The sequence below is a fragment of the Quercus robur genome, chromosome 2 (genome assembly GCF_932294415.1).
Source record: "Quercus robur chromosome 2, dhQueRobu3.1, whole genome shotgun sequence".
Taxonomy (NCBI): domain Eukaryota; kingdom Viridiplantae; phylum Streptophyta; class Magnoliopsida; order Fagales; family Fagaceae; genus Quercus; species Quercus robur.
This window is the reverse complement of record NC_065535.1, coordinates 32,471,553-32,495,145: the sequence shown is the minus strand read 5'-3', so window position 1 is coordinate 32,495,145 and position 23,593 is coordinate 32,471,553. Positions and strand designations below refer to the sequence as shown.

The following is a 23,593-nucleotide window of genomic DNA, read 5'->3' as shown; positions in this document are numbered from 1 at the left end:
AGGACAGCTTGCTGCACAAAGGCCACCAAAAATGAATCCAGTGGGTGGAAAGAGGAAAGAGTAAAGGCAAGAAATGAATGAAGCTAGTGGGTACGTATGCCAGCATTGGGAGTAAAGCTAGTGGGAACATGTGGGCCTTTTTGTTTTTTTTTTTTTTTTTTTTTTTTTTGTGAAGACCACTGTTGGCCTTTTGTAATTATCAATTAGTGTAAAAAACAATCACCATGTTTTGAGCAATTATATGTATGTGTATAGATGTGTGTATGTATATATATATATGTAGCTGGCCTTGGAATGTGCTTTTTTGTAATTAAGGTACAATACACTCCAGGTTGTTATATGAAAGTTGTGATATTACAGTTTGTATGGAACAATATTTGTCCAAACTAGATTATATGAAAGTTTATTTATTGCTACTACAAATTGTGTCCAAGTATATTTTTCTAATATAGTGTATGGAAGTTTTTATTGTGGAATGGTTGTTATGGTATGCACAGCCAAATTATATGGAAGTTTATTTATTGCTACTACAGATTGTGTCCAAGTATATTTTTCCAATATAGTGTATGGAAGTTTTTATTGTGGAATGGTTGTTATGGTATGCATAGGTCATTGATAATTGACTAATACTTCTTTCATTAAATGCCCACAGACTAGTGGCATGACCAATAATTCTTCCATTGAATGGTTGTTATGATATGCACAAAATACTCAATAATTGACCAATTCTTCATTCATTGACACATCAAAACATTACATCAGTAGGCTAGTGCTATTACAATGCAAATTCATTAACACCATTGCCATAACTATCTCTACTAACCAATTAACTACTTTAGGGGCAACAATCTAGGTCTCTTCACTCCAGAGAACTCAATTGAGCCAAAACACAACAACATAACAATAACAAAAAAGATCTATGACAAAATGCATGCAGACTTCCACATTCTTTGCTTCTCTTCAGCAAACATGGCTTTTTCCTTAGCTTTTGCAGAGACAGCTCGAGCCTTTCTCTCCCTCTCCTTGGCTTTGGCTTCCTCTTCAAGAGCCTAATCTGCCATTTGCTTAGCTTTTTCTGCCGTTTCCAGAGCTGTCATTTCCCTCTCATTTGCAAGTTGGAGAGCACTCTTAAGCCTAGACATCTTCTCTAAAGCCAAAGGTGCAGTTTCATTCCCACGAGGACAGGTTAGGTTATCAATTCAAACAAAGAAAGGACACTTAGGACCAACCTTATAACGGCTACAACCCAAGAACCTCCTCCCAAAATTGTACAAACTCAAACTTGTTCTCAAAACACAAGTCTGCTCATTGCACATATGTCCACATGAACCCGAGAAATTACCACTTGATGAAGACATATCAACATAACACGATTCCTGGGAAGTACAAATTTAGACTTTCACACAGTAAGTTCACACTTGAACAAAATCTGAAGCCCTAAATCAAGAACAGACCCAAATGCAGATGAACAGCAGTCACACATACCTTGCCTAGGTTCGATGATGCAAAACAAGTGTTTTCTCCCTCTCCAGATGCTCCAAACCACGAAGAACAAGCTGATCGCACCTTGGGTCTCTCTCTCGAAAAGTGTTTGAGTTTTGGGGGTTTTGATTCGCGTTATGTTCTGTTTTGGGGTTAAAAGGTGTTTTTGTAACGGTAGAGACCAAGGTGGGTTACAGAGAGTGACGGAAACACACCTCAGGTGGGTTAAGTGATACTTTTCAAACCACGGGTGGACAAAGTGATTTTCGCCCAAACCACAGGTGAATTATGTGTAATTATCCCTAATTTTTTTTTACACATCCCCCCCCCCCCCCCAAAAAAAAATCAAAGATAAAATATGCATAACACAAATCCTTAAGTTTATAATCCAAGAAATTAAATATAATAATCTACTAGTCTAATAAGTAATTACAAAAAAGAAGAAAATAAAACACAGAGACACGTGCATTTGGATTAACCTTTTGTTACAAACTTATTTATCTAGTTGTTAAAAGTTGGCAAAATTATAGTTGTAAGTGTACTTGTACCTTAATAAAATGGAGGCTTTTATAATGTTGTACATGAACAAAGAAACTAAAAAGTTAAAAAGGAAAAAACTAGGCCTAACTCATACAATACAAACAGTTTTAAGAATATCACATGTTAAGTAAAGAAAAAAAAAGTAAACTAGGAATACAATCTATAAAGAACTTACAAAAAATCTACTCAATGTTAATAGTAGATTCGACACTGAAAACATTTATATTTGAGAATTGTCTGTCAAGTTAATAAGTAATATCATCAATATTTTCATCTACAATATAGAAAATTTAATACAAACATTGTACAATTATCAAAAGTTAATCCCGGAAGTCAATTTGGTAGATATGAAAACCTCAAGAAATTATAATGAAGAATTGAAATCCCACAGGTGCTTTTGCACCTGACTCATACACTAGGACTATGAGTGTCTTTGCATTTCGGCTTAAAAAAGAATAGGTTAAAATTTTACGACCAAGGCTTGATGAAAGGGTTGGGTATTGGGTTGACCCAATCGAGTTTGGATCATAGACTCAATGGATTAAGATGAGTTGCTATTCCTATTACTCATAACCTATTTTCTCATGCGAGCTGAGGTCGGTTATTGGGTTTGGGTTATTTTGCTAGATCTGGGTTTCGGCTTTGAGATCAAGATTCTCAGAGCAAATGGAATTGAATAAGATCTTCGCCACAACTGCCTGGATATTGTGGGGCAACATGACTTTATATTGAGCAAAAGACATTGAACCAAGGGTGCTATCATCCAACTGATCTTGAGTGCGAGTCACCTCACAAGTCCTTCGCAGTCTTCGGGGGCACCTAATACAAGAAGCCAAGGCTCGGGCAACGCAGCTCAACTCAACGAGACAATATGCAGTTTTGTATCAAAAGACTTCAACAAAGCTATGCGAGAACTGGCTAAAAGATGCAACAATAGTAGAGAGAGTAGGAACTTGGATACCCTCACTCACTCTATCACCAAATATATACTCATTGATGTACAACCATCTCTTTTACAGTTTTGATACAATTCTGCCATTTTGAAAGGTGATGTTTCATGAGAGAAATGCAAATGAAAAAATGTAATTACATATACATTAACAGCACCTTCCTTTTAAAGGGGCGGGAAACATTACATTCAAGATTATACATTTTTCACCCATCATACTACAAATCCCCACTTTTATCCTTCTACCTCCAAAAAGCAACTGTGGCAGCATCAATAATACAACTATTACACAGCCTCTTAAGAAAAAAAAAATGTAACAAGGCTCCGAGGGGCATATGTTAAACTAGAGAAAGAGTTGCCAGAGGATTGAAAACATACAAAAGCTCCACAAAACAAGACCCAAAAAGAGCTCATTGCCTGATGGTGAGCTCAGCCCTAAGATGGACAACACCATCGATGAAATAGAGGCTGTCATCGGCCATGAATGCCGTCCAGGGTATACTAAAAAGATTTCTATACCCGACAGCCTTCCCTCCTGTGAAAGTATAATTACCTTTATACTTGCTCACATACTCCTCAGTTGGCTTTGACCTTGCTGCAAACTCATAGTCAACAGCAAAAGTGACTGATCCCTTTTCTTGCATCCCTAAAAATAGCCCAAAGCAATGGAATGAGCTTTGTTGGTCCATGTTGCAGTGCGCTGACAAGAAAAAACCCTGCCCACCTAGGTGAAAAGCCTGCGAGTAAACCCGACCAGTTGGAAACAGAAGTGAACACTCCTCCCGCTTCAGGTCCAGGTACACAACACATTGCTGACGGGGTAGTTCAAATTCAACCACCTTGACTGGGCGATACTTGTATGCTCGCTCAACAAAGCGATGATATCTGGTACTGGCCTCATCTGCAGCGAGGGAGCGCTGCCGATACGGAGGCTCAGCCTTGAAAAAGAGAGCCTCAAGCACAACCTTTGATGTCAGCTCAGGATCAAAGTCATTGCAAGTTAAAACCTTCCTTAATTTTCGACAGGTCATGTATGGAAATCGGATGAGGCGACCAAGGCGTAAGCCAAGGACCTCTCTTCGGTCCTCAAGTTTTGGATAATGGGTCCGAGCCCATTTCAGCACAAAGTCATAAACAGCATCTTCTGAAGGCACCTGGAGATCATCACTTGATAATACTGCCTCAACACCAGCCAGGGGCAGGTTCAGCACCTCATCCTGAAACCTGTAGGATGAAACCCCAAAAAAAAAAAAAAAAAAACTCATCTGTGATTTTGAACCTTAAAAGTCACTATTACCACTGAAATTTAAATATTATGATCTGGTTTAATCTTGCATCATCTGAACATAACAAAAATTTGCATCATCTGAACATAACATAAATTTTACGATTTGAACATTTATGTCTACAGAATAATGGGCTCAAACAAAATTTTACAATTTGAACATAAACCGAAGAGAAGAGATCCAAGAATTAAGCATCATTCAGATAGACAAAGGAAATCTGGAAGAGAAAAACTCACTTAGTTATGTCTTTGTAGCGTCCAGCAAGAAACTGTTTTGCCGCATCAGTCAATGGCTGGACTGCATCAGCCATTAACACACTAGAAGGAAGATCTAAATAGAGCAATGCAGACTCACAAGACATTGGCATGCTTCGTAATAACCTGCTACAATATCTCATGCATGATGCAACCTCAAATTTGTCAGCAGCCATCAGCACATCCAACAAAGCTGGCGACGTTGTTGCTGACAAAGTATTACTGTACATAAAATTAAGAAGATCCATGAGGGCTGCTTCCTCTGCTCCAGTGACATAACACAAGGTAAAAGAGTAATTAATTAATATTTGTCTTGTAAAATACACACACACACACACACATGCACACAAAAGGATTAGAACTGGGAATGGGTTCTAGTGGTAAACTAAATCAGAAGACAGTGACAAGCAGAACAAAACCTAGAAAATTCAATCACTTTCTTCTTTTCCTTTTTTGTTTTTTGGAATCTTATGCGTGGAAATTCAGCCATTTTCATTGGAAACTAAAAATTTCACAACTTTGATATGAGAATAGATCAACATTCTGAACCAGTACCACTAACAAACTAATAGAGGTTGTGTAAAGTCCTAGATTCATGACCCACCAAGTGCGTGGGTAACTTACCATTAAAAAAGCAACCAAAACAAACTAATGAAGAGATGCGTAATTACCAGATGCATGGATCCTTAAAGTTACTTGTCGCTGCTCTGACTCTCTCATTCCATTTGAAAACAACTGCAGGAGGCATGAAACAAATTAGCGAAAAAAGGTATCCAAGGACCAAAAACAGCATACAGCACAGTAAGACCATAACCTTATAGAAAAAGGGACTCTTCGCTGCTAAAATTGGAGAACTTATGTGTATGGTTTTGACTCTAAGAACTGCTGAGCAGTCCATGCTCCACAATCCGTCATTGCCAGGTGCAGCTTCATCACCTACAAAAGTTTCAAACAGAGTGAAAGCCATACCACTGTCAATTAATATTTAATAAAATTCCATACTACTGCAACTAATGCTTTATATACCATCATTCATACAGGCAAATATGGGCAAAAATGTAAAGTTGCATGCTAAACATCTGTGCAGCTTACTGGTTGTTTGAAAAAGCACCACTTTATATTCTTCTTACATATGGGGCAAAACATTATTTCTAGATAGAGATAATACCACCCGAAAAAATCAGTATAACTAATACATAATAATCATAATCAGTTTTCCAAATTGAATAGATAGGAGGACTTCAACATCAGATAGAGATGGATCATAACAGAGGAATAATATGTACCATGTTTATTCAAATGATTTCCAACACCTGAAGGTGATTCTTCAATCATCGCTACAGCTTCCTCATCTTGATTAACATAACCCTCACCATCCTCTGTATCTGGCATGCTGCAGGTCAATATCTGCTCCTCACAGTGAACAAGGATATCCACAGCTAAGGGAATAATAGCAATGATATTTCAAATCAGTATAATTGATATTCAATAAAAAAGAAAAAAGAAAAAAAAAAGGGATTAAAACCAACATTATGTCTGTGGCAGTATGAAAAGTAGACAGAAAGACAAGCAAGGCATAAGTAGTCTTTGAAGTCAAAATCTTGAGAGAAATATGATTAAATGTTTTTTTTTTTGGGGTACACCTAGTAGATTTTTGTTATGATCCTAATGTCCCACATGGATTAAGTGTCCATGTGTTTATAAACTCTTGGGCAACCTCTCCTTGTAAGTCAATTTTCAAGGGTGAGTTCTACATATAGGTTTGTAAAATTTGGTATCAGAGCCAACCACCAACCCAACTAATCGGGTGTAGCTCATTGAGTATGGGATCAAATGAGTTGTAGTTTTGTGGTCGGATCCGAAGGGGGCGACCTAGAGGCTAGATAAAAATAACTGATAAGTGAGTGGAGCCGCCAAAAGAGAAAGGGATACCATTGGGTTAGTGTCGCTAGAATGAGTTGTTGTGGACGTCGGCTACAGAGCGTGGTGGAATGTTATGATCCTAATGTCTCACATGGATTAAGTGTAAGCTTAACTATGTGGTTTGTAAGCTCTTTGGCACCCTCCCCTTACAAGCCAATTTTTAAGGGTGAGTTCTATCCATAGGTTTATAACAATTTTTAATTTATGACCTCACCCTCTTCCACCCATACTTTTGAGAGGAGGAAGTGCCATTTGAGCCAAGGGTCATTAGTAGAAATATAATTAATTGTGACAAACAGAAAAACAAATATTCTTCTACTACTTTTGCTACTCAACTAGCGGTCAAGTCTTAGTGTGACGGCAAGCAATAGTTTATGGGTTTGATTTCGGGAATCAGCCTCTTCAAAAAATAACTGGGATAACGCTGCCTACTAAGACCTCTTCCGGACCCACAAAAGTGAGAGTTTTGTTCATTGGGTATAACCTGTTTTTGTTTTTTTTGGCTACCCTGACTCATAAAGTTAGCAATGAGTCTTTTCTTTTTTATGGAAGTTGCCCACCCAGTAGTTTTTGAACCCACAATCTTTCTCCATCCATTTTTGGGTAGGAATATGTACCAATTAAAATCAGAACTCATTGGTATTTTTTTAGTTTTATTATTATTATTATTATTATTATTTTGATAGGTAAGAAAGAAATATTATTAAAAAAGAATGAGAAAAAAGAATACAGAGTGTTCACGATAATGAACAAAAACCAACACAAAAATGAAGAAAAATTGGAATCAAGAAACTTTGCTAAGAGACAAAAGAAATTCGTTAAAAGAAGAAAAATCCAAGAGACCCCAACACCAAGACCAATCTAAGAGAGTCTGCTGGCACAAATCTAACAACTGAACTAGAGATTTCTCAATATCCTCAAAAGTACGCCAATTACGTTCTGTCCATATAATCCACATCAAATAGCCTGGAATCAAATTCCAAATATCGGAATTATGTTTCCCAAGCCATTACTGCCAGCAAAATAATAAGTCAACAACAAAACCTGGCATGACCCAATGAATCCCAAACAACCAAAGCATATGCACCCACAGAGAATGAGCTAATGAGCAAAATACAAGGAGGAGATCCACATATTCCTCATTAAAACAACACATACAACACTGATTTGCCAAGGGGCAACCTCAAAGCATAAGATTATCCAATGTAAGAATTTGGCCGTAAGCTGCTATCCACATAAAAAAAGGCCACCCTTTTAGGAACCTTTACCTTCCAAATGCCCTTCCAAGGGAAAATGGAAGTAGGAGCCTCCTAAATCTTATGGTAGAAGGACCGAGTATCAAACTTCCCACTACCATTAAAGCCCCAACAAAGACGGTTGTTGCTACCAACACTCCTATGAATCCGAGATTGAATCAAGTGAAGAAAGGAGAAAGAAGCCGCTAACTCCCAGTCATTAAAAGCCCTAAAAAATCGTAAGTTCCACACTCTGTCATTTCCACCCACTAGAAGACACAAAACATCAGAAATACAAGCTTCCTTATTGGTTGAACAGTCAAATAACTCAGGGTAAAGAGTTTTGATAGAATTATCCCCAATCCACTTATCATGCCAAAAAAGAATACGAGAACCATCACCCACCACAAAAGACAAGTGCTTAGAATAGGTCACCCACCCTTCAATAATACTTTGCCATAAACCACACCCATGGGCCCTCCTACAAAATTTAGTACTCTACCCCCCTTTCCCCTTCCCATAATTCATGGTAATAACCCTCCGCCAAAGATAAGTAGCTTCATGACCATACCTCCATAGCCATTTCCCTAATAAAGTTTTTATTTTATTAGTAAGTTGTACATATATCCAATGGGTTTTGAATCCATGACCTTACCCTCCACCCACACCGGTTAGAGTGGGAAGTGTAATTTGAGCCAGAGCTCATTGGCACCAGCACTAAACTTTACAATTAAACACTTAAATGCCTCCAGTTTTTTATTTATTATTTATTTTTTAAGTACTTAAATATCTCCGGTTACAGTAACAGGAAGCATCTAATTGAAATTACTAACACAAAAGAGAAGTATGGTCCACCCACTGCCTATGTTCCAACCAAAAAGTGCATCAACCTATTAATGTGCATCAATGCATATGAAACTAAAGCTACCACTAATCAGAAGTTGGAAACAGCTTAACATGTACCTGAGTGTTATTTTAACCACTCTATTGCTAATGGCAGGAACATCAGAAAAGTAGGAAACATGTATACAACAGATCATTAAACTTTTTTGAAAAGAAATAAAAATCCATTAAAGAAAAAGTGTGAAAGGAGCACAAACCTAGCACATGGAAAGTATACAAAGGAAAAGCCCAAGCAAAAATAAAAAATAAAGTACATAAAGATTAATGAACTCATGGTGTCCAGGAACTCTAGAAAGTCCACAGTCGAAATGTATGAGAATAGCCCATTCATCTAATGTCTTGAAAAATAAGAACATCAACTTCATCGTGTGCAGCCCTTTCCCCTAACAGCAATGAGCATTTCTTTCTCTCCAAAGGCAAAATATTAACAACTTTTGAAATCCCCCCATGGCTTCTCTTGCCAAGATGTCCCTCCCAAAATCCAACTTGGAATAAAGCAGTACCCAAGAAACACCAACCAAGCAAAAAAGTGAAGACCACAATTCCTGAGCCTTGATTTTACACATAAAACACCTATTCATGATAATTACCCCTTCTTTATTAGGTACTCCATAGTCAAACTCTTTCCTCATAACACAAACCACGAGAAGGGTGTACTTTTCCAAATGCTCTTCCAATGAAGAGATTCCCTCCCCCTCTCAATGTCTTGTAGTAGTTCTTCACTTGGAAACCTTGATTTTTCAAAAAGAACCATTCTAATTTATCCACCCCCCCCCCCCCCCCCCCCAAACGAAGGAATCATTGTAGTATATATGTCAACCACTAATTGAGTCATAGATTCTAATTCTCTCTCATGCACCTCTCAAATGAATGAAGGATTCCAACAAAAGCAACAATTTCTGCACTTTAGAGAAGCCACCACCTTAGCATCTCTATCCCTAGCAATTAGGAATGGATTAGGATATCTCTCCGTAATAGTAGTCTCACCATTCCACAGATCATGCCTAAACTGAATTTTAGAACCATCACCAACAGCTTATATGTAAAAATGCGAGAAGTTGTCCCATCTTCTAATATTCTTCCACAGACTCGCACTGTTTGGCTTCCAAACCTCGACAGAGCACCAATTCTCCCAAGTGGTGCCATACTTTAAATTTACCACCCTCCTCCACAAAGCATTCTGTTCTTCTCCATAGCACCACAAACCATTAAACTCCAAGAAAAGCATCTTTTGGCATTGGGAAGAAGGGCGATCATAAGTTAAATGGCCAAGCAATACGGCGAAATCCAAGATCATCACAATTTTGCTTTTCAAATTCAAAATCCAATTGAAAAAGATGTTTTTCGACACCTCTCATATGTGGATTTGGAAGAGGGAGGTACTTGTTATTGGAGTTCTACTTTTAGGCATGCTATTTAGAATTGGAAAGTGGAGTATGTTGCCTCTTTCTTTGAATTTGCTGAAAATAATCAAACTGTAATGTTTCAATAGACAACCATGGATTTCAAGGGCCATAAAAACCATCAAATCAAAATGAGGAAATTCAGACCACATTAGGCACTGCTCCTGGTTCAACCGCTTCACCATGATGGTCCAGAATTTTCTACAACATGCTCTTGGGTACCCTTGGAAATGTTGCACATTTACAACGGAAATCAGTTGAGCTAATGAGTTATGGCTCAAAAGGCACCTCCTCCTCCTCCTCCTCCTCTTCTTCATAGAGTCTGTTCGGTTGTTGAGAATTTCAAATCCCGAAAGTTATAAATTCTTGAGACAAGAATTAAAATTCCTGAGAGTGAACATTACAGTTGTTTGGATGTACTTAGAGTTACAATTTATATCATATTATAGGAAAAAATATATTTAAATTTACCACTTAAGCTAACTATAACCCACATAATTCTCAAGAATTTTGTCAAATGAACAATCAAATTTTCATGAATTCTCAGGAATTAACAATTCCCATCCCTAAAATGGAAAACAATATATTTAAATTTACCGGTTGAGCTAATTGCAATAATTCTCAAGAATTTTGTCAAACAAACAATCAAAATTTTCACAAATTCTCAGGAATTAACAATTCCCATCCCTAAAAGAGTAAAAGGTAAAACAATATATTTAAATTTACCAATTGAACTAGTTGGAATAATTCAAAAGATTTTTGTCAAACAGACATTCAATATTTCACAAATTTTCAGGAATTAACAATTCCCGTCCCTAAAAAGGAAAAACAATACCTAATTGGAATAATTATCAACAATTTTCTCAAACAAACAATCAAATTTTCACAAATTCCCATCCCTAAAAAGTAAAACAATATAATTAAATTTTACGAGTGGAGCTAATTGGAATAATTCTCACATCAAAAATTTCACAAAGTCTAAGGCCCCAAATCCCTAAAAAGCAAGAATTCTCTTACCAGAGTCTTTCTTAATGTCCTCCCTCCGTCTCTTCCGATTTCGGGCCCAATCGGCGATGCTGGTGCAACCCTCGCCGTTCGATTTGGTCTCGGGCAAATCGGGAATTATTTCAATTCTAAGAACTCGATCGGAGAAATTGCTGTCGTTGAAGGCGAACGCGAAGTCCGAATCGGAAACGGGCCCGGGTCCGAGACTGCCGGTAGCGCAGTCCGAGTCCATGATCGTTCGGGGATCGAAGAGGTCCGCGTTCGAATCCCTCATGCCCAAAACCCTAGAAATTCCTTCGATCAGATAAAAAACCACTCTTTTTTTGTGTTTTATATTTTGCAAGTCAGAAATAGCGGTTACACGGAGAGAAAATCGCAACGGTAGTCTCCAACGTTTCCAATTATGGAGATTTAAAAAAAAAAAAAAATTAATAGGTACTCTCTTTTTTTTTTTTTTTTTTTTTGAAAAACAATTTAAATGCAAAATTTTGGTCAGTCAACCTTAAAAATCACCGACATTATTCGCGGAGAGTAATATATTTATGGTCTATTTTTCATTTTAGCGTAGCGGTGTAAATTTTCTCGATTACGGTAAAGTAGGGAGTGCACCGTATTTGTGATATGTGAATAGAGAAATAAAATTTTTTTTAAAATTGATATTTTAATTAAATAGATAATTTGATAAAAGGGTTTTTGAAAAGTAGATTAGTAAAATGCATAAAGTAAATTCTAAAATAGACATAAATTTTTGTATGTGAATACTCAATATAAGCAAAACATTTTAACAATAATTTTACAATAAAATTTGGGTGGCAAGTTAAACTGGTATCATTTGGTTCACCATTGATATTATATATATATATATATATATTTACCTATTATTAGTAGCTCTCTATCCAAGCTTTGTTGTGAAATTTTCTATAAAAAAGAAAAAAGAAAAAAAGAAGAAGCTTTGTTGTGAAAGTAATGTAAATTTAGAAAGGACATTATCCATCAATAACTATTACAAGCTTACAATCATTTAAAAAAAAAGGATAACCACTGTGCACCCTTAATCAGATGGTTACTCCGTAAGTATTAAATGCTTATGGGATGTAGGGGGGCGGGGGGGAGGGGAAGGGTCGGAGTTCAAGTCTCTATGAGGGAGCTTCACACACACACACACACACACACACATATATATATATATATATAGTTGTCAAAACGTGAATCATATCGTGAATCGATTTTTAATTTTTCCGTATCGTGTATCGTATTGTATTGTGTATCATAAGATACATAAACACTAAATAAAATTTATAAAAAAATATAAATATACATATATATATATATATATATATATAAAGGGTATATTCATTATAAATTTTGAATATATTCAACTAATAACTAATTTATTCATCACTTATGTGATAATAATATTTAACAAGCTAACTAAATAAATCAAACTAGCATGTGTTAATAACATACACATTCAAATTACTTAAATTCAAAAGTGATAATATATTACAAATGACCCAAAAATAATAATTCATTTTCATCATATTCATTAAATTGCCTAATCAACTCCATCTAAGTCAACGCTATCATCATATTTATAATTTTGCAAATTTATTTCTTCATTAAAATTTTCTTCATCATTATTCGTTATTAACATTCACTATCTCTTCTTGTTCTTTTTATTTTAATAATTTTTTTATAAACTTTTTTTTGGCATTCTAGTTTCTTGGACTTATAACAATAATGATAAAAATAAAAAAAAATTTAAAATAAATTTTAAAATATTAAAGTGAAAGGTAAGTATGTACTGTGTAGTCTAATTGTAGGAGAGAAGGGAAAAAAACTTATGAATATGTTATTTTAGTAGGCTAAATTAAGTAAACTAATAATTTTTTGCTAAAAACATGTCTAACAACTTGTTAAATTCAAATAAAAGTACAAATTTTAACAAAAAATCTCATTTTAAAGTATTTGTCTATGTATCGTACGATACGTATGATTTTATGATACGACACGATTCATACGATACGCACACTGTATCGTACGATTCATGAGCTCGTACGATACGCTGATACAATACGGAACTTTTTCCACACGATACGATATGTATTGTACGATACTGACAACTATGCATAAATACACTTAGATTAGGACCATTAGGTTAGAGTAAAATTTCTATTTTGTAAAAAAAAAAAAAAAAAAAAGAAGCTATTTCAATTTAATGAATAGCTATTCCTTGTAATGAAGATTGTAGGACGCAAACAATTAATTAAGATAATTATAAAATGCTACATCAAAATTTAGTGATATATTCTAAATTTATGGGTCATTAAATTAATTAAATCAAATCATGATATGACATGAGATGTGTTATCCAAGATGATATCACATTGGCAAATTAAAATTTTCCACGTGTCATTTTGATCAACAAAATAAAGATAAATATTCAATTCATAATTGATGGATACTTATCTTTATTAAAATAAATAAATAAAATAGAGATAATTATCTACAAGTAACAAATTATAGTAGGACTCTCTTTGTTGATTATTATCTTTATCAAAATAGACAAATAGAGATAATTATCTATAAGCAAAATTTGGGCCAATTAAAATTTACTACTTATCTCGAAGGAGATCAATTCGAAGTGGGACTTATCCTCTGAAACCACTATAAATAGCGGAAATCCCTCTTACTCCAAGACGTCAAAGTTTTGGAGAAATTCTACCTCAAGACTATCCAAAGAATATTCAAAGAAATCCATTTGAATCATTCTTTCAAGACTTGGAGTTCTATTGGAATCAAGCTCAAAAGCCTCCATAACATTTGTAAAGCCCTAAATCATTGAAGCTTTCAAGACTTGGAGTTCTATTGGAATCAAGCTTAAAAGCCTCCATAACCTTTGTAAAGCCCTAAATCATTGAAGTTCATCGAATCAGGCCTCTAAAGTTCTGAAGAACTTTAAAAATCCTTCAAATTCAAAGAATCTCCAAAGAACTTGAAGAACATTTAAAGGACTTGAAGAACAACAAATCTCTAACAAGCTCAAAGCCAGAGATTCATTGTGAAGATTGTTTAATCCATCTTCCAACCAAAGTGAGGAAGATTTTGTGTTCGAGTCAAGATTACAAAGAAGATAGAATCAGAGGATTACTTTTTTTTTTTTTTGGGTAAAAGGATCAAAAACATAGAATTTTATTCACTATCCAATCAATACAAATTATATTTGTGAAGCACTTTCAATTGTTTGATTTCCAAACTTGAGAAAATTTCCAAACTTGAGAAATTTTGTGTTTACAAAGATACAATCAAATAATTGAATAGTTGATTCTCAAAAAAAAAAAAAAAAAAAAAAAAAATAGAATAGCTATTCCACGTAAATAACTATATCATTACATATTCTATTACAATATACCAAACATACTATGAAGTTTTAAAAACCAAATTAGATAGCCAATGAGACTAGTTTTTTTATCTTTTAATTCAACCAAATAATAGAAGTAATAACATTAAAAATAATTTAATTAATAATATAATTGTATTGTAGGCAATGGATTTTGATTAATCATGTGGTTTTATTGGTTTAAAACTCACATGGTTGAATTTAATTGGGTAAAACTTAGGTATAATACATTAAGTTCTCCAATTAAATTCAAACATCTACTATTGCATGGGTCAATAAAACATTACAATGACAATAAAATTCAATACAATTATGTATTTGAATTTAATTAGAGAGTCTAATACAATGCAAATAAGGTACTTTATCATAGTTTTATTTTCCTAATTTAATTATCCTTAGGGTTCACTTGGTTGGGGTGAAATGGGGAGAGAAAATAAAGGGAGAGAAAATAGGGGTGAAAATGGGAGAGAGTGGGTATTTGGTTAGGGGGGGGGGGGGAATTATTGTATACTCCCGGAGTATCATAAATGCGTACTCCCTCCTCTCACATAAATGGTGGGACCCACTAATTAAATTCATGGTGGGACCCACCATTCATGTGAGATGGGAGAGTACACATTTATGATACTCCGGGAGTACTTAATAATTTTCCTGAAAGGGAGGAGGGAGAGAAAATGGGGGTGGGGGAGTTTTCTCCTTGGGCTAAATTTAAGAGGAATTAGTTTTCTCCCCAAATTGGGGAGAAAACTGGAGATAAAAGTGGGGAGGGAGTGCGTATGATATTATGATGGGAAATTACCCATTTACTCTCCCCTTATTTAATGTTGCTTTTTTTTTTTTTTTTTTTTTTTTATAAATTTTTTTGTTACTTCCTCTATCTTCTTCTTTTTGTTTTGCCTAGTATGTTATTGTGCCACATTGGTTGGCTGGTGTTGTTTTGCTTCCTCTCTCTTTCTCTTCTTTTTTATTATTATTATTTTTTATCATATCAAATGGCAACTTTTTTTAATTTATTATTTTTTCATTTGCTAGATGTTTTATTAGTTGTGTGAGTTTGTGCGTTTGTAGTAATTAAAATTTCTAATTTTATAAACTATTAAAAAAATTTATGTACTAGGGGGCATGCGAGTAAATTTATTCAAACTACATTTTCTTTCCTCTCATTATTTTACTCAACCAAACAAAAGAGTTTTCCATATCTCCACTTTTCTACTCCCTCAACCAAACACATGGAGGGAAAACTATTTTTTTTTCCTATCCACCCACTTTTTCACCCTCTCCCCATTTTCTGTCCTCCAATTTTTTCATCCTCCCAACCAAACAGACCCTTAAGGAAGGATAATAGCCCTTGTGATTTATGGCCAATGCTTGGCAAAAGCATGGTTGAATTTTAATTGGAGAACAATGTGATATTTCAAATTGTGTGTATTCATATGGATAGATTGTTTGAGTGTGTGTTGAATTGCACATCAGCCATTTACATAATTCATTTTATTGTTTAGTCTAGTGTTGGTTGTGACGTAGTGTTGCCTTTGTTTGGTGTCTTCAGCTTATGTGCTGCTTGAATAATTTAATTATAATTCTAACATTTCTCTTTATGTGTGGGCATAATCTTTCCCTTAAAAAGTGTAGTCAAACACTTAAAATTTTTAACATTTTAAATGGGAGGTAGAGTGGAGACTGAGTTGAACTTAGGATCTCTGTTATGGTACCATGTTAAATTATTAATTGTTTCAAAAGCTTAAGAGGTTAAAAAATAGTAAATTGAATCATTTAATCATAATTCTTATGATTATGTTGTTCAGTGTTATTGTTATGTTTGTTTGTGTTATCTTTTAGTTTGAATAAAAATTCTTATTCATAATAAGATAATAAGAAAGAGAGGAAAAAAAAAACCTCACTATCACAATTATCATAGAATTCAACTCTTCTGCTTATCTGCGAGTACCTCTCTCTCTCTCTCTCTCAGTTTTGTTTTTGTTTTTTTGAGACCTTCTTAGTTTCTTTTTCTTTCCGATACATTTTGATATCTACATTTTCTTTTAAAAAACATTAGAAACGATTATTCTTGATTTGTGCCATGTATCTTAGAAACAAAATGATAGTCATAACTACGGATTGCTGTCACTTACTTTTTGTCTTGATAGAATTTACACCTCTCCATAATTTTAATGGCTTTACCAAGATGCCTGATTGCGAGAATGTTGAAAACACCTAAGCAGTGTCGCGAAGAACAAAGGAGTCAATTAAATAATATAATGGTGTCCAATGCAATGATTGTAAGTTAATAAATTGCTGTACAAAAAGTTCTATGGTTCGCCAGTATTATTTGAAGAATTATGTGAAACATCTGGGTTCAAATCCCATCCCCAGTGTTTTGAACTTTGTATTTAGGAAACAAACTTATAGTCAACTCCATAATTTGACTACTTTACAAACAAATCAAGAGAAAAAGTTTATTGTTAGATGTTAAAATAATGGAATTTTCAGTTAATTTAATTAATAAAATTTTTAATAAATATATAAATAACTTTTATTTGAATCTTGCTTATACTCAAAGGAAATTTATTAACGTCTTAACCGGATGACAAAGAGCAATTAAAGTCTAAAGATGCTAAGTAATTTAAAGTTCAAATATGAATGAAATTATTAAAAAAGAAAAAAAGTTTCCTTTTTTCTGAGAAAAAAAAAAAAAAAAAGTAAAAAGAACCCACTGGTGCGAAAAGTAAAAAGTGAAGGGAGTCAAGTCAATTAAATGATATAATAATCTGAAAATATTTCTCTTAAAACCCCAAAAAATTGAGGGCCCAACTCTTTTAAATTTCTGAGAATTTTTAGGCATCATTATGTTCCATCAATTACATGGGACACTTCCTCCATATGCTAAATTTCCTATGACTATGTTGAGCAATCACTGCATGTTATTAGCTCTGCTAACACGTTCGCTGCCCGTAATTCATGGACCAAGATTGTCCCTTTCTTAATTTCTTTCTCATCATGAGCCATCAATTGCTTAACAAGCAAAATTTGAAGGACTTAAAATGGTATCTGGTTGTGACGTTTTGTCTAAATGTCCACAATTCCGAATTGGATCACGCTGTCAAAAGTCAGTGCTACCTTGACAGACCAACTTCTTCAGTCCTCTAATAATGGGACCCATTTCTAAGCATGCTATTTCTTTTTCTCCAAAAGTATCATCAAAGAAGAATAACAAAATATTTTCAATATTAAAGTACCAATCCCTCTTCATCATCCCTTATAATGGAAGACTTAAAAGTTCTAAAGTGTTGAATGTATATGAACCTACTAAAAGAAGGTGGAAAAGTCGATGGAAATTGTTGTAAACTTTTGAGCTAGTCTAATTGGGATCCAACATGGGTTGGAACTTAATCTTGTTGATTCTCACCTTGTATTCCTGCTCATTTGTCAATGGCTCAGACAGCTTTGGTAATGATTCCTTGGATGCTTCTCTTCAAGAATTTGCTTTCAAAACACTGGTTCGACACCGGCCTCTGACGGGTGCTCTATACAAAGCTGTCCTTCCTACTAATCTTTCAAGCACTGAAGTTTCAATTGTCCGGGTCAGAAGCAACACATTGTGGAACAAGGGAGCTAATTTTAGCATCATTCACATTCCATCGAGAACTATGTCCGTGCCTCATGTAAAGAGACTTGCTATAGTCTATCAAAACCTAGGCAATTTGTCTTCTCACTACTATGGCATGCCAGGTTACTCACTGATCACTCCTGTTGTTGGCTTCATGGTTTTTGATGCGTCAAATGTTAGTGATAAAAGCGTCAGAAAGCTCAATCTCAGCACAATGGGCAAGCCGATATTGATTAATTTTTCCAGTTTGACACCCTCCGGCGACATGATCTCTAAGAGAAGATGCATAGCTTTTAACGGTAATGGGACAGTTAATCTTAGTGAAATGAAATTGTCAGGTTTTTGTCACTTTAGAGATCAAGGTCATTTTTCAGTTGGTGTCCCATTAGAGAGTAAGCAGAGTAGGTGGTATCTCTGGGTGGTTGGTTTTGTGCTTGGAATTCCTGGGATTGTATTGATGGGTTATGCCGGGATGGTTTCTGCGAGGATTTTGAAGACGAAGAAGATTCAAGTAATGGAAAGACAAGCTGATGAAGATCTGATTCTTGAAAGCAGATGGGTTGGTAGTAGTAAGATGCCTTCAGCAGCTGTAACTAGAACTCAGCCAGTCCTTGAGAATGAAGGTTTTCTATAGTTGTTTCATATTTCTTTTTCCCTTTTTTATTTTCTGCTTTTGTAGAAATATTTATTTATTTTCCCTTTTGTTCCTTCGTTACCAGTTACTTGTTATAAATTGCGTTAATTTTAGCCCAAAAATTGAATAAGATTTATATGTGAATGCTGCATTTGCAGTTTATGGCAGTAGTCATAGACTCATAATGTCATTGTCATATTTTCAATTTCAAACCGCTGGAAGGGTCTGTCTGCTTAGATGTTATTAACTCATAGTGAAATTCATATTACACTCGATCATATTTTGTGCCTCACACTATATGTGGAAAGCAAACAATGATAATTTTCTTCGCATATGATTGAGAGTAAAAAATACTACAAGCATAAATTGTACACAGAGACTGTGTTGCTGGAAGACTCAGAGCAGGGACAAATTCATATGATGGGGGAGTTCAAAAGCTGGACTTAACAAACTAGTTATTTTACTTACATGGTCACAAACAAAGAGTAACAATCCAAATCTTCTACAGCATTCAACATCAAAAGGAAATAAAATTTGGAAAAAAGCTCTATATAGATTAGTGTCAAGAATTCTAGTGAACTGCATTCAATGTTTATTCATTTAAGGAGTCTACTTTTCTATTAACCTTACCTTTTATATGCAATACATACAATAGGGGCAGGGAAGTGTAGGACAACCGTCTTCATTCTACAAACTCTATAGCCATGAACACCAAGAGTAAGCATTTGAAAAGGCCTGTAAATTCTACAGGAAACAACGTGATAATATACACATTCAAGTCAAAATCTACAGAGTAGAGTAAGAAGTCTGGTTTTCCACTAGCTGTACATTTTGCAACATTAAAAGCTCTCAAATATAATAATGTTATATGCTACCCATACCATGGGCAGGGAATTGTATAGCAATCATCTTTTCTCATTCTACAATCTCTATAGTTGTGAATACCGTCAAGAGTTGTGCATTTGAAAAGGCCTAAAAATTCTATAAGAAACACCTCACATGTCACTAAAATGCAGATCAAGTCCCAACCTAGGCAAAGAGTTGTAAATTCAACATAGGGAAAAAACAACCGACCACCAAAATCACAAACATTCAATCATGATCAGAAAAGATGTGCAAATCCAAAATTGAGCTTTTGCAAGGGCCCAACATTCAATCATGATGAATTCCTTAAGTGTGTGTTTGGCTGGAGTGATTTGTGGGAGAATAAAAAATTGAGACGAGAAAATAAGGGAGGATTTTGAATGGTGGGGTTGTTTGGTTGGGAGGAGGAGTCGGAGGGGGAGGGGGAGGGGGAGGGGGGTGATTTTGGTGGAGCCAAGGTGTTTTTTCCCTAGGCCCACTATTTTGGGGTGTTTTCTTTTCTCCTCGAGAATAAATAATAAATAGGAGTGGAAGTGGAGCTTAGATGGGAATTTACCCATTTGCCCCCGTCCATCATCCACATTAGGTTTTTTTTTTTTTTTTATTAATTTTTTTTTAAATTTTAATTTTTTTTATGTGAGAGTAAATTTATAAAAACATCATTTTCTATCGTCTATTATTTTTTTTCTCAACTAAATAAAAGAGTTTTTTGTTCATCCACTTTTCCACCTCCCAACTAAACAAAGTCTATTTTTTTATATGGTCAAATAAATTCCTTAAATTACAATATATAAATATATGGAGTCAATATTCAAATAAATATATACATGAACAGGATAAATCATTAAAAAAGAGAGTTTAACTTATTAAAGAAATAATCAAAATATTCAATTATGAAAGAAAAAGTAATATTAAGAAGTTCAGAGCAAATGGAAGTAAAAATCATTTATTTAAAGAAAAATATTTCTAAAATGTCAAAAAAATTGAAATGAAAATAGTTTAAAACATTTTCAAATTTTATAGTTTTCTTTGTAATAACTTCATAAAAATTATATTAGTTTGGAAATAATTGTAAATACATCATGTAAGATATTGTATTCATAGATTTCATTATAACATTTTCCTCTTTTTTCAAAAGACTAAAATGCCAAACTATTTAATCGCAGTACACAAAAATTCCCATATGGTTTTGAAGAATCCATTCAGATTGAAAAACCTACTAGGTTTGATTGGATTTGGTTGGATCATATGCTAAAATGGTCTAATTAAAATTTGAATCGGTTTAGATATTAGATCACTTGCTTATTGGTCAGGTTGGCTCATGTTTAATAATTTCAATTATGTATTAGTACATTTAATTGGGTCTCAATTAACTCTGAAAATCAAGGTTGCTCAAGTATTAGTTGGATTAATTTTGTCTATCAACTTTTAAAATTATGTTCCCCCTAAACAAAACAAAAATTAAAATTATGTTAATTAAGTTGGCTTGGTTTTTAAAGCAAATTATAAAATTGACACACTTTATATTTGAAAATTGAGTAATGTTAGAGATATAAACTTTTTTACAAAATTTTTTACAAACAGCTGATATTGTAAGTTGTTATTGGTAAATGAAAAAAAATGATGTTAATAGAATAATAGTAGGGCTAAATGACAACTAGTAAGAAGTTGGCCATATCAATAATTTGTAAAAATTTTATAAAGTGATTTGTGCCTATAGTAGTCCATTTTGAAAATTTTCTTTAAGAAAAAGAAATTTGAAGCATAAAATTAACATAATTAAATGCTTTGAAACAAAATTGAAATGTGATGTGCATAAATTAAAACCATCGAAAAGGGCACCACTCCTTATATAAAAAAAATGAAAGTCTGTTTGTTTGGTGCCAAGCCAAATAGTTCCAACTTCCAAGCACCGACAGTTATGAGAGTGTTTCCTGGGTCTAATGACACACCTTCTCCTTCTGGGTGGTTTTATTTGCATTTACTGCTAAAAATCAACACTCAGCAGGTAACTTCTTGTTAGTTTATCTGCTAATTGGTTTTTCGATTGAAAGATTTGTTTATGCTCAAAGATAACCTTTTTTCGTCTACTAGTTACAATCCATTTTGCTAAGAATCTTGTAGTTCAATTTGCAACTATCAAATTAATTACAAAAAAAATTTCCAACCCGACTTTATATGTATCAATTATTTCCCCATTTTTTTGGGGGGGGGGGGGTCTTGTATTGGTTTATTGAGTACTGACCTGCCTGGAAAAAAAGTACATAGGAACTAGTCACAATATTTACAGAGTTTTTTTTTTTTTTTGAGAAAGAAACTGATGGATTTTATTAATAAAATTCAACTACATCTAATTGTAAAATCGAACCAATATGAGATGAGACATCTTCCATCCATATTTGAAAATCTGGTATGCATAATGCATTTTTAACCAGACTATGAGCAACCCCATTGTCATTTCTCTTAATGTGAGAATACAACAATCCTTCTCTACGAACATGTGAAAACCTAATACAATGAAATAAACTTGCAAAACATTTAACATCATGACTAAGTAAACCAAAGGATTCCAAAGACTGCGAATCTGCATTCAAAGCGTTCATTGCAATCTCTGAAACTCTCGCTGGGGTGACATCTTCCAAACTCAGATCAGCATCAAACTGTAAAGCCTTCGATATAGCCAAAGTTTCAATCTCTATGACAGTTAGGGGGAAAGGGATGATTCCGACCATGTGTGCCAAGCCTTTTCCTTGGCATTCTCGGATGATCACTCCAATCCCTGCCCTATCTTCTTCTTGAAACATTGTATCAATATAATTTGTGCCCGAACCCTCCACAATTACATCAATAGTCGATCTCCAACACAACACTAATCCACCTCCCATATCCAAAACAACATCCACAAAATTTTGTTCCCGAAAAATCGCATCATCAGAGTTCACCTTCAAGATCGGCCATGGAGGAGGTTTCCAAATGGCACAGTGTGGAGGTTGATTGGACTGATCTGGTTCATTACCCTTCATTGTTGTTGTTGCGCTTTTTTCCTTGCCTGGAATATTGACCATATTAAACACTTGCTGTTGGGATTGCTGGGAATTAGAGTTAATAGGGGCAATAATTGGTGAGCTGTCATCATTCCCCGCATTTAACTCCGTATCAATGCCCTTAGGACAACTTAACATCCCATTAATTGTGGGAGATAATGGCAGCGAAAATTCCGGGCTACCATGATTAGTGAGATTCGTATCACTCCAACCGTTACTCATTGAATTACTTCCCAAGTTGGACACGTTATTACTCCCCTTATTGACCACGGCATTAACTTCCATATTGAGCCCACTATTACTTCCATTCGTGAAGTTAGGACCCAAGTTATGGATGTTAATACCTAACCTGGCATTACAATCAGACCTGTGAGTGGCTGTCTTAGCATTAACTTCTTCAGTGCAGCCATTACGTTCACCTTCAACCTTTGTAAGTCCAACAGTCACCATGGGATGGCCTGAGATATCGCCGTCAGGGAGGGTAAGGCCATTGTTATCAGACTTTTTTCTTGCTGCATAGAATCCTGGGCCACAACTTGCGTTACACCTTGATTGTGGAAAAACTCCTTGATTGTATTGTTCACCATTTGCTTCTTTCTTCGGCCCGGTGGACGACTCTGTGTGGTAAGCCGTGATGCAGCATTCTGGCCCTTCTCTTATTGACAAAGAGAGGCGCTTCCATGACTGTGTTGGTCCCTCCATAGAGTTCAATTGAATTTCCTAACACACAACCTGTAAAAACAGTTTCCTAAAACCCTTGAACAAAAACCCCATAAGCCAAGGAATACACGTGGTACTCCTAGGAACCTAATAACACCTTCACAAGAAGGAACGAACCTAACAACACCTTCACAAGAAGGGACAAAACAAATCTACAGTGCTGGAGAAGTTAGAGTTTAGACCTTAGAACTCTCGAGCAGCAGAGACAAACTCTCCTTCAGAAAGAAGGGACAAACAATTCTACTGCCCAAGAATATATTGCATTTCCTAAATAACAATGATAATAAGTCATAAAGTCCTATGTTAACATACAATGGAACACAGTAAGCTAGATATAATTCTAG

At 34.8% G+C, this 23,593-nt stretch overlaps 2 protein-coding genes across 3 annotated transcripts; one reads left to right on the top strand and one right to left on the bottom strand.

The window, feature by feature from the left end:
- Nucleotides 1-2,948: 2,948 nt before the first annotated feature.
- LOC126713383 (BTB/POZ domain-containing protein POB1-like) lies at nt 2,949-11,418 on the bottom strand. Of its 2 annotated transcripts, none has more exons than XM_050413129.1 (6): nt 10,993-11,418; nt 5,798-5,950; nt 5,326-5,447; nt 5,183-5,246; nt 4,494-4,773; nt 2,949-4,195 (listed from the first exon to the last, which is right to left on the bottom strand). In XM_050413129.1, exons 1-6 carry the CDS (start codon nt 11,252-11,254, stop codon nt 3,382-3,384), a joined length of 1,695 nt encoding a protein of 564 aa, XP_050269086.1. In that variant the 5' UTR covers nt 11,255-11,418; the 3' UTR covers nt 2,949-3,381. The 2 variants fall into 2 exon arrangements, with proteins under 2 accessions (XP_050269086.1, XP_050269087.1); XM_050413130.1 differs by lacking the exon at nt 10,993-11,418 and adding an exon at nt 8,770-9,315.
- A 6,336-nt stretch (nt 11,419-17,754) lies between these two features.
- On the top strand, nt 17,755-18,621 carry LOC126697677 (uncharacterized). Its single transcript, XM_050394759.1, has one exon. It carries the CDS (start codon nt 17,755-17,757, stop codon nt 18,619-18,621), a length of 867 nt encoding a protein of 288 aa, XP_050250716.1.
- Nucleotides 18,622-23,593: the final 4,972 nt, after the last annotated feature.

Coding starts and splice junctions, on each gene's coding strand:
- LOC126697677 (XM_050394759.1), top strand. CDS start 17,755: ATGGGTTGGAACTTAATCTTGTTGATTCTCACCTTGTATTCCTGCTCA.
- LOC126713383 (XM_050413129.1), bottom strand. CDS start 11,254: ATGAGGGATTCGAACGCGGACCTCTTCGATCCCCGAACGATCATGGAC. Junction 5,951..10,992: donor GGACATTAAGAAAGACTCTG/GTAAGAGAATTC, acceptor TTATTCCCTTAG/CTGTGGATATCCTTGTTCAC. Junction 5,247..5,325: donor AGAGTCCCTTTTTCTATAAG/GTTATGGTCTTA, acceptor TGCCTCCTGCAG/TTGTTTTCAAATGGAATGAG.